The sequence below is a fragment of the Macrosteles quadrilineatus genome, unplaced genomic scaffold (genome assembly GCF_028750875.1).
Source record: "Macrosteles quadrilineatus isolate MER2022 unplaced genomic scaffold, UCM_ALF_1.0 Scaffold_3__2_contigs__length_128488019, whole genome shotgun sequence".
Taxonomy (NCBI): domain Eukaryota; kingdom Metazoa; phylum Arthropoda; class Insecta; order Hemiptera; family Cicadellidae; genus Macrosteles; species Macrosteles quadrilineatus.
In genome coordinates this window covers 41,743,693-41,759,286 of record NW_026542596.1, presented here as the reverse complement: position 1 = coordinate 41,759,286, position 15,594 = coordinate 41,743,693, and the positions used below count along the sequence as shown (strand labels likewise).

At 34.2% G+C, this 15,594-nt stretch overlaps 1 protein-coding gene across 1 annotated transcript in view; it reads left to right on the top strand.

Annotated features, from left to right (window-relative positions):
- Nucleotides 1-5,387: 5,387 nt before the first annotated feature.
- Nucleotides 5,388-15,594, top strand: part of LOC128988603 (trypsin-1-like) — a 40,057-nt gene continuing 29,850 nt past the window's right edge. The window contains exons 1-2 of the mRNA XM_054410026.1: nucleotides 5,388-5,504; nucleotides 13,653-13,758. Of these exons, the coding sequence (XP_054266001.1) occupies nucleotides 5,427-5,504; nucleotides 13,653-13,758 (184 nt within the window). The 5' untranslated portion in view covers nucleotides 5,388-5,426. The remainder of the gene's footprint in view (nucleotides 5,505-13,652; nucleotides 13,759-15,594) is intronic.

Below are 15,594 nucleotides of genomic sequence, written 5' to 3'. Positions count from 1 at the left end.
TTATAGTACACTATTTATAGCTTTTAATGCTCTTATTTTATAGTTTTGCAGACCAATGTCACCAAAGCTGTTTATTTCAGTAGGTTTGTGAATATCAATCACCTTAAGTGTTATTAAGATGATAAAGATAGCTTAACAAAACCTGTGATATTTAGTCTAAAGTTGATTTTGTCAATTCATTTGACAATTTGCGCTTACATGGTAATACGATTGAAAATCCTATTAAGATTTGAAGCGGTACAGTAAGTATATTATTATCAGGTGTTATGCTTGTTAAAAAAGACAAACACTTTTTCTAGGTATACAAATTGTACACTGTTGTTTAGTGAAAACTTCATATTTTTCTTGTAAAGTGCATTAAAATAATAAAACTTGTTTAAAATTATTCTGATGTTGGTATTGCTTACACGACTATCTTAAGGATTTATAATGTGTTTAGTAAGACTACAGGCACCACTGGAATATTACCTGTGTTTATAATTTTTACACCTCTTTGAGTTTAAGGCGGTACTTGTGAGTTTTATTTGAAGGATTTTTACATTAAGTTATTCAAAACTTCACCTACCTAACTTCAACTTTATAATACGAATAGTAAGGAAGCCTTACAACTCTTTTTACCTTGTGTTACTAATATAAGGCCGAAATCTCTTTAATACTAGTACGAAAAAATACTAATATTCCTAATAAAAAGATATACTTACTTTAACACTTTTTTTAATCAACATTAATTAAAATACTAATACTCGACCAAATCGAAGTTCCATATTTACATGAATAACAAAAGCAATCAAACCTGTAAAACCAGCTTTTAATTAAACAGTTTGACATTTTAATGATTAATTTACATAATAATTGTTGTTATAATAGGGTAGAAACGCAATTATACGATGGCGAGTACATTGGGCTCGATGTAATCAGGATCATGTAAAACATTATGTGAGTACAACCGTACAGATGACACAGTGTTGGTTAATGCAGGTGTAACTAGTTTATCTCTACGGTGTAGTTAGAGCGTAGAGATTGATGTGGAGATTTACTGTGTGTGGTAACAGATGTTTTATTTGAAAGAATATACTAGGCTGTCACTATAATAAAGTTAATGTTGCTATATAGTTTGATGTGGATATTCACTGTGTAGAAGCAAAGTTTTATCTGCGATTATATTAGTGTTTACTACCTATCATATGATACTTCACTGTGTGTGAGTGTGTCTGTATGTTTGTGTACAGAGCTATATATTGCACCTGTGGTCCGATTTTGACAAAATTTGGTATTTGATTACGATAGTATCGTACAGATTTCTGGAGGTTTTTTCGAAGATTTTGATTTTTAATGGTGATTTACCCACAAAAACCCGTAACAGGAAAATGGGATTTTCACAAAAATGGTTGAAAATGTTTTGATAAAAATGTAGTACGTCACGTACTTCAGTACGTGATTTTACTTTTAACTCATCTTTACCAAAATATTACTAACTATAAATGTTGTAAATATTACGGTTCAAAAGTTATTGTAATTTTTGTGATTTTAACAAACAAACTAATATAATTAGGTTGGAAATAAAAACTATAAAACTATTGCTACATTATATTTACAGTATACGTCTGTACAGTCAGTTGCAATGTAAGGATTTTTAATTTACAATCCTTAAAACAGTTACTAATTTCTTTTCACATCCAAATCTTCAAACACAACATTTTAAATCCTGACCACTTATGAGGAAATATAATCGAACAACTTCCACGAGATCAAACAAAAGAAGAACGTGAAAGTCCGAGCCACGGTCCATTGCAGCCTCTGACTACACGCTTCGATTACATTTGTAGTGTCTGACTCTCTTACTTGATGGGGTAAAAGATTTCAAGTATTTCTTTTACAAAGAACACTCACAGCCAATAAAATACTTGTTCAAACTCCATATGGCAGTAATCTGATGCCCTTAATACTCGTCGGGATAACATTTGTTTCACTTGTTTCGATTTCTTTGCTCACACTTGCTTGAACATTTTATAAAAGGCAGACAATTGGCTTAAGTCTCTCTACATTTCACAATAAACCTCGTTTTATCGCATTTCGCTAACATCAAAGCTGCATAGGATTTTCTTTAAAAGTTTAGAGGTGTCATGTTTGAAACGGTATATAATATACAATTTGTAAATGATTTTATAGCGCAAGTCTGTCAATATGTGTTAGTGTATCTCTTAAAAATATATAGCTTTATAAATCTGTCAGTAGAAATTATTTATAAATTTTATATTTGGATTTTAATAAGCAATATTTTGGGAATGAACGTACGCATAATGATTAAAGCCAATCCTCAGCTGGGTCCGCATATCTGTAAAACCAATCAAGTCTTATAATAGTTTCCTTTGTATTAGAGAACTTCCTCATATGTGACAGAGAACTTCCTTTGTGCTAGAGAAGTACCTCTGCGACAGAGAACTTCTTCTGTGACTGAGAACTTCCTTTGTGACTGAGAACTTCCTCTGTGACTGAGAACTTCCTCTGTGCCAGAAAACTACCTCTGCGACGGAGAACTTCTTCTGTGACTGAGAACTTCCTCTGTGACTGAGAACTTTCTTTGTGACAGAGAACTTCCTCTGTGACTGAGAACTTCCTTTGTGACTGAGAACTTCCTCTGTGACTGAGAACTTCCTCTGTGCCAGAAAACTACCTCTGCGACAGAGAACTTCTTCTGTGACTGAGAACTTCCTCGGTGACTGAGAACTTCCTCTGTGACTGAGAACTTCCTCTGTGACAGAGAACTTCCTCTGTGTAAGAGAATTTCCTCTGTGACAGAGAATTTCCTCTGTGTAAGAGAACTTCCTCTGTGCCAGAAAACTTCCTTTGTGTCATCGAACTTGTTCTGTGTTAGGAAAACTCGCTACACACCAAACAACATACAACAAATATTTAGAGTGAAAAATTAACAGACGTTAATAATTAATAAAATAATTTAACTCGATATTTTATTTTCCAAAGCATAATTTTACTGGATCTTATAATCATACACAGGGATTTTTAGGGACATAAGCCTTTTATGTCATACTATTATCTTAGAACTTAAATATACTACTATTAAAGCTAAATTTTGGTAATCCCCATTAAGTATAATGCTATTTATGTGAAATATTGCAAACAAAAATTAATTCAGATTTCAAAAGTGTGCCTTAAACTTAAAATTATAATGGATATCTTGAGCTAGTGAAAGTCAGTGATTTCTATACTTAATCACTTCCAACGTTCATTTACCTAATGGTATAAGTACATAAACTGACCTTGCATGGGTGAAGAAAGGGGTTTCATTCATTGGTTTCGGACACCAGCTCAGTCTCTATGTGGTAACAATAAACGCTCGAGAGGTACATATTGAAACGGGCCAAATATAATTACGCTCGATAGTGTTACATCACTTCAAATAAACAACTTTGAATTAATCCACTTTGAAATACCATACTGTCGGTTTTGGGAAAAATGTTTTGTACAAAACCATCTGTCGGTAATATTAAAGGCTTTACAAACACCATTTTACATATATTAAACGTACTATTGTGAGTTTCGGTATTACAGAAATAAAATTTTAACTTTAGTGTAAATGAGCAAAAAAGTTGAACATTCTCTTTTTACCTTACTTAAACAATCTAAATGTGTATTATTTAAATGTCCGAGATTACTTACGAGTAAATAATCACTTTTTAAATGGCATGGTTAATAATTTACATCTTTAAGGTTTAACCTTTTAAGATCTTTCGTCTAGAAAAGAGAACCAAAGAATTTCGCAGTCACTGGTTTTGTTAAAAGAAAATCCTATATCTTCTCAGGAGGGGCCGATGCACCGTTCATTATTCCTGACGTATACGTGCCTTATGTGGCTTAGGTTTATGTTGACAAATTATCTTTATAGGCTTCTGTTATCTGCTACAAAATCAATTCGTGTAGTATTCTTACAAGAATTAGTCGGTCACACAATTTGTATCAGAAAAATTCACCAGTTGATGGTGTATCAAAAAGTTGTTTAAAATCTCTTCTGCTAACGGAGGTTTTCTATCGTATATTAATAAGTGAAAAACGATCTCAAGAAGAAATAATAACTACGTTTCCATGGATGGTATTCGGTGAGTAGTCACGTGATTGCTGTGTTCTTCGGTTCGATCCCAAGTTAAAGATTCTGTCTGTGCCTAGATAATAGATTTGATCACATTGTCCAACAATTAGATGAATAGTAATAAGGCCTAACACAAACAAGTGCATAACATTACTCTTTGTTTTCCTAATAAAATGTTGACATTCGGCAAGGCTAGGGTTTGGACCGTTCCCATAAAACTGTAAAAATCCCAATGACGTTGACGCAACCAACGAAGAGTTTTGTTATAATGGGAGTATTTCACAGCCCATGAAAGATTTATAGTCAACCATTTGACATTTACCTTTAGATGTTGGATATTTATTCCAATAATAAAGTAAAATCAGACCAGCATCTGAGTGACGTCATGCTACAACTTGAATCCACGTGACGTTATGAATCCACCGTTAAGACAGTTTTAGAGATACTTGACAGTGCTTGATGTCCATTCAACAACACGTTGAAATTATAATAGTAACAGGCCCAAGATTAAAACAACCTATAAAAGATTTAAGAAAAGCCACTTACGTGTAAAGATCCAACAATGAGCAATAGGTACTTAGAATGAAAAAGTACTTCAAAAGTTGGAAAAAGGCTTTACTAGTCAACAATTGGCATTCAACAAATAAAAAACCACTAACTTTTCGAACATGCAATTTATACCTTCCATTCCTTTCAAACATAAACAAAATTCAGCCTAACAACTAAAGGATGAAGTTAGAACTAACAATACCAAAATTTAAACCACAAGAAAAAAGAAATTGGGAAAAGCCACTTGGGTTGAAAAACTAAACAATAAACAAAACTTAAGGGGCAATACTTCAAGGTTAAGAAAGGCTTTACAGTCAACAATTGACATGTTCCTGCAGTTTATATAGACGATTTCTACCAAATTAAAACATAACCTGCACATACTTAAAGATACCCACTGTAGGGCCATGCAATTAATATTGAACGTTCCATCCAATGGTAAAACTAAATCAGCCAAACAGTTGTGACCTCTCTAAATCCACCGAAGCTGCTGAAGGCCCACACCCGGTAGTGATCGCTGTTAAGTAACTCGTCGGGAAACAAAGAGTCGCTGACAAGGTCTCTCATTGGCGCTATTATCCTCTAACAAAGCCATTTTCCACACATAGTCAATGGCCATTTCACCCAAACGGTTTCCAAATTGACACAATTCCACTCTCACTGAGCCAGACAGAGATGGTAGAGAGAGTGAGTGAGACGGAGAGGGGACCAGTCGGCGGGTGGCGGTGTTACCGGTCGCTCCTTCCTCGTGCTCACTTTCACTTATATCGATATGTTTTGGATTTTCCTGATAGCCGTGATTCCGCAAGTGACACCCGAAAACAACACGGATACGACGCCAAGAAATGGGGTAAGTAGGATATGACATTTTCCACGTGTTTGTAATGTGTTGCTGTATTAAATGTGTATTGATATTGATGTGTTTGAGGAATCGCGTAATTAATTGTTTGAGTTATCAATGCAAATGGGGGGAGGGGGGTTGAGCTATCCAGAAATTATGTGTTCAAAAACAACCTTTTGCAAAACGCTGTCAAACAACCTTAATAAGTTTGATCGTCGATGGAGTAAGACATTCCCTTTCCATTACAGTTTGCACCATATTAAAATAAAAATAAACAATATTGAATCAAGCCTTGGACAGACTATGCATATGTTACCGATTTTAATTGTAGCACCTAGCCAAACTGAACATTCAACTTATTGAAAACTGTAGCATACTTTATACCCAATAGACTATCATGATACCATTCGAATTTCAACAGTAGGTCTTGGGATGGAATGTCTATATTGGTATTTATGTCAATTCTAGTTAGTAGTCTTTGTTTATGTAAAACTAACACCTGCAACGGCGTGGTATTCTTTGTCTCAAAATTCAGATATATTTATTCACGTTGTTTAAATAATTTGAATTAAATTTCATGCAAATCTTGGTCAAATAAATCATAATTGGTAGCGATAGAACAATGACACAAAAGAGTTAGCTGATACTGTATCAGCTAAGATATGAACATACATAGCAGATATACATATATTGCATACTTATAGCATAAGTAAACGTTCTTGTAAGTACACAAGTAAATGTATTGTTGAAGGCAGATTTTATACTTGTTATCAGAACGTGACATAAGAACCGCTGTTATTAAATCTTGTTATCTATTATCAGGACATATAAATGCCCATGTGTCAGCAGTGCAAGTAATCCAGTATCAGGACATGCACATTAATTGTTGGCAATATATATAGTGATCCATTATCAGAAATTGTACATGAAATGTTGAAAAAAGATATTGTAATCTGTTATCAGAACATGTACATGAACTGTTACCATACAACAAATCTCTTGTTACCCGACAACTAATCTCTTGGAATCATCATCAGGAAATTTACACAAATTGATGACAATGGATCTAGTGATCCATTATAAGAAAATTTACACGAACTGTTGAAAACAGGTATTGTGATCTGTTATCAGAACATGTACGTGAACCGTTGAACAGTTGAACCTTGATCCACCATATGATCCATCTATTATCCATGTATTATCTATTACATGCGTGCATTGACAGCACATCTTACATTTTCAGAACATGCACACAAACTGTTAACAGCAGATCCTGTGAAGTATTTACAGGTTACAGATGTGAACACCTTTGCCATAATACTATACAACATGTTATCAGGACATTTGTAATACTATTTGAAGTGTTGTATACAAAACAAAACTATAAAACTTTGTAGTTTTGTTTTTTGTATCAGGCCTAGAACCTTCATTAGAACCTTTTAATTCGTTAGCCAAACGTTTATGCCTATTTTAAGGTCTCTGGTTCAATCGTTAGATAAGGGTATTTGTTATAGTTCAAAATCGAAACTGGCAAAACTCTTATTCATACAGTTTTAAATAAAACATATTGGCTAAAGAACCTGTTGTTAGTTAGTAAATAATCTGCAATACATATCACGCCTACTTAGCATCCTAATATATTGCATCCTTTAAATGTATCCATACTTATTTCCTGATCTATCAACTAAAAGAGGACATTCTAAATTTCCAAGAACATAACAAACTGTAAACATAATTACGTAAGCTCTTACATTGTAATCACTTTTTAAGATAATATTTTATTTAAGACGTGCAAATGTGTACTACGCACCAACAAAGACTAAAAGAAAGCTAATAGTACTTTTGAAATTTTAGGGATGTAAATTTTGAAACAATGTGGTTATTTAAAAAAAATACTAATGAGTACTAATAAAAAATGTCTAATAAAACTCCCAGTGACTAGCCTCATCATAAACAAGACCTTTTGAAACATCAGGTGATTACTCAGGGGTACTTTTTTCATTATGTCCCAATTACGAAATACAAACAGCTGTAACACCACCCAACAAGCACGCGACACCCACATAACTACACACTGCGGTACCCCCATGACAAACTGGTCCTTCTACAACTAATTTACTCGTTCTTGTGCTAAATAAGTGTCAGGCTTTGTTTTGTCCAGAGCGAAACTTCTTATGAAGCGTGTGAGCGGAAAGAAAGAAAGTAAAAGCAAGAAAGTGTAACACCGCGTGGCATGGAAAGTGTCCCATTAGTAACTATTGCTAAGTCTCGTTGCGGTTCAAGACATATTTGAATGTCAACAAAGATGAAGGTCTTGTAAACGCATAGCGAAATTTTGACGTTATTCAGACTCTTGAGCAGTTTGTTAGTGGCTATGCATTTTAAAAGTTGTTACTGAATTCATTTAGGAATATGGGTCAAAGTGGTATTGAAAGGGTCGGAATTAGCACGAGTGTTTAGTCTAGGATTATACACTTACTGGGAAATTCAGTTCATGGAAATTTTGTGGAAGTTGCACTTTTGAGTGAAAAGCATAGTTTTTACCAAAAACAACTCTAGCCCAAGAGTTATTTAACCCATGAATCGGTTTGGGTGGAATGAAACTATCTTTGAAACTATGAAACTAACAACGACTTAAAAAGCAAAAAGTACCTACTTAATTTGAAACAAAGTTAATGGATAATACTAATGAATATTCTATGAACAAGTAACAGACTAGTAACATCAACAATGTTATTACACAACACAACTCCTGGGTTAAAGTCCAGAATGCTACATAGAGACAACTACCATGAAACATGACCTCTGTTTGAAGATGTACAATGTGCGTTTGTAATTACAGTAGTATAATGTGCGATGCTAAGCAACGTTGTAATTTTTATTTTTATTTTGGTTTCGTTTGGGATGTTAAACGAAAATTTGTGTTAGAATATCGTTTTACTTTTGTTAATTGCTTTATTCGAAGGCCCATTCAAAAATTCGATTATATACATAAATATTTATACCATCGTTCAACAGTTCTATAACCTAAACTACATCCAGTGTAATACAGACGTATAATACACAGAAAATCCTGAGGTTGGATATCCTTTATGTTTATACAACATGGTTCTGGGTAGCTAAGTGGTTATACTCGCCTGCTACACAGAAGGCGACCGGTTCGATCCTGAGAGAAGTCAGTAGCTTTATTGATGGTTATAAACTTTGCTTCTTCCCTTGTTTAGGTTTTTAATGAATGATTCTGGCTAACCAAAATGCTAGTTAATACCAGCAATTTGACTAATAACTCAGTAACAAAGCTACACAAGGTATCTCAGTCCTTAACCTCTCCTATACAACCATTTGTGTTTAAATAACCCCCATTTGGGATAACGCAGCAGTTCGTATTTTTTACTTTTGTACATTCGAAGCAGTAAGTACATCCGAACTGTAATTTAAAATCCATTAAATATAAAATACCCCCGCAGCAGGAAACCTGCAGACTAAACGAATTTCCATTTACCCGGCTGGATTTCTTCTAAAATATTCGCTAAAAATTGTCAGATTACTGTGAGGCACATTTTAAACATAAAAAACCCTGTATTTTGGTATCCCTGTTTTCTTTGCTTCATTTTCGATCAGGGGGTGTATAAGGTTTGGTGTTGTTGGGAATTTATTGCAAAAAAGACACAGCACGGTGTTTCCCCATTCCGAATAGTTATAATAATACGTTTAAAGTTAACCATTGGTTTTATGCCAAGAAATGTTTGAAATTCGGTTTCCTTAAATGTATACATGTCAATAATAGTACAAATTTAGGGAAACTGAATCCGCAGTAACAAAAAAAAACCCAGTCGCAGCAAACCTGCAAATTAAGTAAATTTCTATTAGCCTGATTTGATTTTCACTTAGTTATAGAGATTTAATTTACCTTAAATTCAGATTTGGTTTCCTTAAATTTGTATCCATCAATAATTAATAGTTGGTTTGTTGGGTACTGGATTTTGTACTCGGATACGTACTACTACTCAATGGATTTTGTACTCGGTAGGTACCTAGAAACCTTAATTTCTAACCATTCTGTGCTTCAAACCAACGATTTACTTTAAACGTATTCTTATAAATCTTCGAGTTGTGTCGTATTCACAATAATTTCCTACCTCATAGATAAGGATGAACGTGCATTGTCACGTCAATGCAACAATGCATATCAGCTGATTGATAATGAAGTAAATAAAACCGGTACACCAAAATAGGATATTTGTCATTAAAATGTGTCTCACAGTACTTTTAGTTTGGGTTTCGCATTAAAAAAAAACACCCTATAGATTACACAATATAATATTGCTGTAATATCAACTTGATGAAGAGTCAAATTTGAATGGCGCGGCCCCAGAGCAGTGTCCAAGGGTGAAAGTGGCGCTGAAGGTCGAGTACTTTCTCCTTATCACGACCTTGACCTGATAAGCTACTCCTGTAGGTCACCAGAGCGTCATCCCATTGTACTCGCCTCCACAAGCCACTACCTACCTGAATATGTCTTGGGATGACGATGTAGTGCCATCTCGTCCAGTGCTATCTCGTCCAACACCCCAATTCCCCATAAAGTAGTGCTATCTCGTCCAGCGTACATTTACAGTTGATTAATATGTGGTTATATCTCGTCCAATTTTAACTTGACAGGGGGTAAGAAATAAGGAACACAAAGTAAGTAGTTCCTAGTAGCTACTACACTCTTCCACTGGACCAGCTCACTTTCCCTAAATCATAGCTTTGTTATATCTTCAAATAATTGTGAATTGACAGGTATTCTTTTAAAATCTATAGAATATTGTATTATTATTTAAATAAATATATAAAGTCATCTCAACTGTTAATTTAATTCATTGTAAACGCTATTTGTATCAACAAACAAACAGCTTTCTGTGAAGAGCTTTTTGCTTGTGTGTGAGTTTGTGGTTGTGTTTGGCTGGTGTATGCAAATTGAACACCATAAAAGAGAATGAGGGCTTACCTTAACATGTCTTCTTCTAACTGGGTGTGGATGTATACATAAAATTAACAGACATTGTTTGTGTTTAAATTTCTGATAAAAATAACACAATTTAATACTATTCAATATTAACAGAGTTATCCTGGTGCACCATTTATTATAATTATTGTGCATTTAAGCCAGGTAAAATTACCAAAAATTCCTTCTTTAATAGCCTAGTTGTATTTAAATAATTATATTATTAGATTTCGTACTTGATTAATTTTGTGGTATGGTAAATTATAAATTTAGAAATCAAGTTTTTTTTATCCAAATCGTGTGCCCCTAAAATAAAAAAAACCAAACATTATTTAAATAAAGTTTAAAAGTTTTTATAATTTAGTAAATAGTAAAATTTTGCTACTTCAATTAATTTGTAGGATTTTCAAGATTCTATCTTATTATAATAAAAAAAACTTACCCTGAAAATGGGGAACAAACAAAAAAGAAAATGTTCTCAAGATTTTATAACTGTTACACACACTCACAAGACTAGTTAACTCTTTGATGGTCAGACAAACAAGGAAGGTTCAAGGAAGAAGTGCCTTTAAATAGGTGGTCAGTAGACATCTCATCTCCTGATTGGATTACAACTTCAGTGCTCTAGAATACTCTGTCCAATCAGAAGACACCTACACCACATGTTTCTTGGGAATCCTGCACAAACAAAACTAAAATGAAACGGTTATTTTCTGGTTGAATTTAAATTTAGATTTTTTCTGAGTATTTTATATTTAAACTAGCTGGCCCGACAGACGTCGTCTTGTCCTAATGTGGTTTTATGTCAAATGCTCGTTCATTTTCAGCTCGTTCGCATGGCTCGATCACGTCCTGGTTGAAGTTCGTTCGCTACACTCACTCACCTTTAGGTTGGGGCTCGTTCGCTGCGCTCACTTGCCTTCAGGTTAGCTCGTTCACTACGCTAACTCGCCTCCAGGTTGAAGTTCGTTCGCTACGCTCACTCACCTTTTGGTTGCAAATTAGCTGTAATCATAAATTTAAAAAAATAAGAGTGCTGCACCCTGTTGATAAACCTATTAACTGTATTGAACATCACGGAATCAAATTGTTTAGTTGAACCAGCTGTTAAGATTCTTTAATTACATTTAAATGTGAGTGCTCATAAGGTTAACATGGGAAACTCCAGAGCCACTGGGGTGGAGCCCCTTTGACGGATCTGCACAAAACTTAACATAAACCATCCTTGAATAATGCTTAATAATGCCTGAAAGTTTCATTAAAATCTGTCGAGCGGTTTTGGAGTCCATAAAGGACAAACAAACATTGGATTTTATATATATAGACTAGCTGGCCCGACAGACGTTGTCCTGTCCTAATGTGGTTTTATGTCAAATGCTCGTTCATTTTTAAGATGAGCTCGTTCGCATGGCTCAATCACGTCCTGGTTGAAGTTCGTTTGCTACGCTCACTCACCTTTAGGTTGGAGCTCGTTCGCTGCGCTCATTTGCCTGCAGGTTAGCTCGTTCGCTACGCTAACTCGCCTCCATATTGAAGTTCGTTCGCTACGCTCACTCACCTTTTGGTTTCAAATTAGTTGTTGTCATAAATTTAAAAGATAATACAGTAGTGCTGCACCCTGTTGGTAAATCTTAACTTTTTATGCTATTGAACATCACAGAATCAAATTGATTAGTTGAACCAGCTGTTAAGATTCTTTAATTCCATTTAAATATGAGTACTCACAATATTAACATGGGAAACTCCAGAGCCACTGGGGTGGAGCCCTTTTGACGGATCTGCACCAAACTTCACACAAACCATCCTCGAATAATACTTAATAATGCCTGAAAATTTCATTACCATCTGTCGAGCGGTTTCGGAGTCCATAAAGGACAAACAAACAAACAAACAAACAAACAAACATACATACGTACAAACAAACATACATTGGATTTTATATATATATATATTACTGACTTACAGATTTTTTTATTACTACTTCTATCTTAAAATGGTACACTGGTTAAACAATATACAGTTTTAGTTTTGAAATACCTAAGCTGTTCTATCTCGTAAGCAGCGAGACTATCTATCATAGGACTACACACACATTCATTAACATCGCAACTGTTGCAGAGATGTGCGTAATGGTTTCGTCAGCATTTCAGACCTTGTACACTTTCTAGGCATAATGGTCCTAGTTACATCCGTCAATGGGCTGATGTAATAGGCCTATGTTCCCCATGGCTAGCTGTGTTAACATGACCTTGTAATCAACTGTGGATAACCCCAAAACAGGATCCAACTCATTTTAGAGCGTTTCTGTAAAGGTGATCAATGCAAAAAATTTTCATTTTGATGATTTAGTCAAATTAAAATTGGTGCAGGATGACGGAAACTATAGTTAATGTCACTTGCAAAATTTTGTTTAGGGCCCTGCTTATTTGCCGCCTAATGTTCGTGTCAAAAAGAGTCTCTTTAGGCACCTACGATGGAATGTACTTTTACTATCTCCCCTTATACATAAGCATATGGAGTTTTTTTTTCTGAAAGTATTCGAGTTTGGTTTTGGTTGGACGTTTTTAAGCAAACAAAAAAAAAAAATTGTTTTGTAAACTGATACTAATTTATGGTATTTCAAGATATTTGTTAATTTTTTTTCCAAATTTTGATTGTTTTATGGTAATTTTTCCATAAAAACCGAAGAATTGAAAATTAAATTTTCATAAAAAAGCTCGAACAATTAATTTTGATTGAAATTTATAAAGTTGATTTTTTTAATTCTAAACAAAATGCTATAACTCCCAATTCTGTAATAACTTCAGGTCTAAATTTATTTCAACTTTGTTATTTTCCCCATAAAATACCATGGTAACTTCCACCGCTTGCATATTACAAGAGTTCTTGACAAGCTTATGAAAGAAAGTATTTGTCAGATTGCTGTTACTGTTTAATTTAAATATTACATTGAACGAAACTTACTAATCTATGCCTTGATAGATGTTTTCCACAAGATAGTATTTACGACATGTCATTTGGTTTCGACCAGCATAGTTTGTACGATGGAACCTGTCTCCGGGCCTTGTCTTCCCGAGGTCCTTATGGTAGTCCCCAGGTAGACCTCGGTCAGGAGACAGGTCCCATCATACAGACTATAGTGTTAGTAAAAGTATTTCCTATTCTAGGTGCGAGACAACCGCCTTCTGTTCGACGACTTGTTCTGGTTTGCCAACGGAGGATCTTCCTCCAGCGACGACGACGACAAGCCCGGCCTAGCCTCTTGTCATTGCCGTGAGTACGATCTACATGTGTATATTCTCTTTAGTTTAAATACAAACTACAGAGTTACCAGTTATTCAGTATTCATTAAAAACAGAATGACGAAGAGAGAGTTTATTTTGCACAAACCCCCACATGGCCAACAAGTGGCAACAATACAGCGAATGTAAACATTACTATTTTTAATAAGTGAATACCACACTTCATTCTTTTAGCATCGTTCGTTTTTTTCTCCCCTTTTATTCAACTTGGTTTACGTCTTCTCCTCTTGTTAATATTTGTTTAACTCATTAAATTATGTTAATTAAGCTGTTGTGCATCGAAAAAATTATAGAACTCTGAAAACTGTCATATTGAAAATATTTTCTCGAAGCGGCTACGTGAAACGTATTGGGCAAGAATAACAAGAACTTCCTTAAAGTCTTGTTTGGAACTTAACTGTGCATATAAAATTGAAGTAATAACTCTGGAAACTAAATCAACTAAAAGTCCTTGTAATTTCAAACCCAAATTTAAAATGTACACGGCACTATTTTTCTTTTTTTTATTCATTATTTTGCCTCCTGAACTGTTATTCAAAGTATTATCTAGGTTACGTACCTTATACAGTCAAAACAGTTACGAATTCAGTCACTAAAGGACGATGCGCATTTCAGAGTTTTTGAGCTCTATTTTAGGTCCGTGGATACATTTATCAATTGATCTTGCAGATTCGTCAGAATTTGTAAACATTAAAAACACATAACATTAACATATAATTCATTCCATTTATCCATGTACATGTGCCGGCCGGCTATAGATCCCGACTGAGGAAGGAGTTGACTTGCTACCCTACCCCCTCCTGTTGACCTTGAAATGTTGTTATCTTGGGTCTCTTAGACTGGATATCATTGATAAGGTTAAATAAAACATTGCAGCCATATTTTAGTTTTTCATTTAATACTTCATTTGGGTTTGATTTAAAAACGTTGTAAATATGTAGTTCCTCTATTGTTGACATATGTTGTGATTTTTTGCATTTGTAGAGAACTTCTAAGTTTTCATCAAAACTTTTTATGTCATGATTACTATTTATCAAATGTTCTGCAAATTTAGATTTTTGGTTCTTTAATGTAGGTTTGGGAAGGTGTTCAGAATACCTTTTTTTTTTGAACGAGTGACCAGTTTGTCTTATGTAAAACTTATTACATTGAGAACATTTTAATTTATAAATTCCAGTATTTTCATTTCTTTTTGTACTATGGATATTTAGGTGTTTACTTAATTTGTTTGTGGTTCTGCATGAGAGTGTGATGTTTTGTTTTTTCATAGATTTAGATAGTGTATTGTGCAATGATTTTCCATATTCTATAGAGATAAACCTTTTCTGTTCAGGGGGGTTAGTTTCAATGAGTTTTTCATTCCTGTTCTTTTTCTTGAAAATTATTTTGTTCACCATTTTACTTTCATATCCATTGGCCATTGCTATGTATTTTATTATATTTGTTTCATTTTCAAAGTAGTCTGGATCCATGGGTATCGATAACAAACGATGAACCATACTATTATAGGCCGCTAGTTTATGGGAGATGGGATGGTAAGATGTAGAGTGGATCATGTGATCAGTAGCGGTTGGTTTCCTGTATATGGCAAATTTTATATTCTGGCTTTCTTTTGTCAATGTTAAATCGAGAAAATTTATTTTGCTATCTTTTTTTGTTTTCAAAGTGAATTTGAGGTTAGGTGAAATTTCATTTAAATAATTGTTCAAGATTTCTAATTTTCAAAAGCTCTGAAATGCGCATCGTCATATAGTGACTGAATTCGTAACTGTTTTGACTGTATAAGGTACGTAACCTAGATAATACT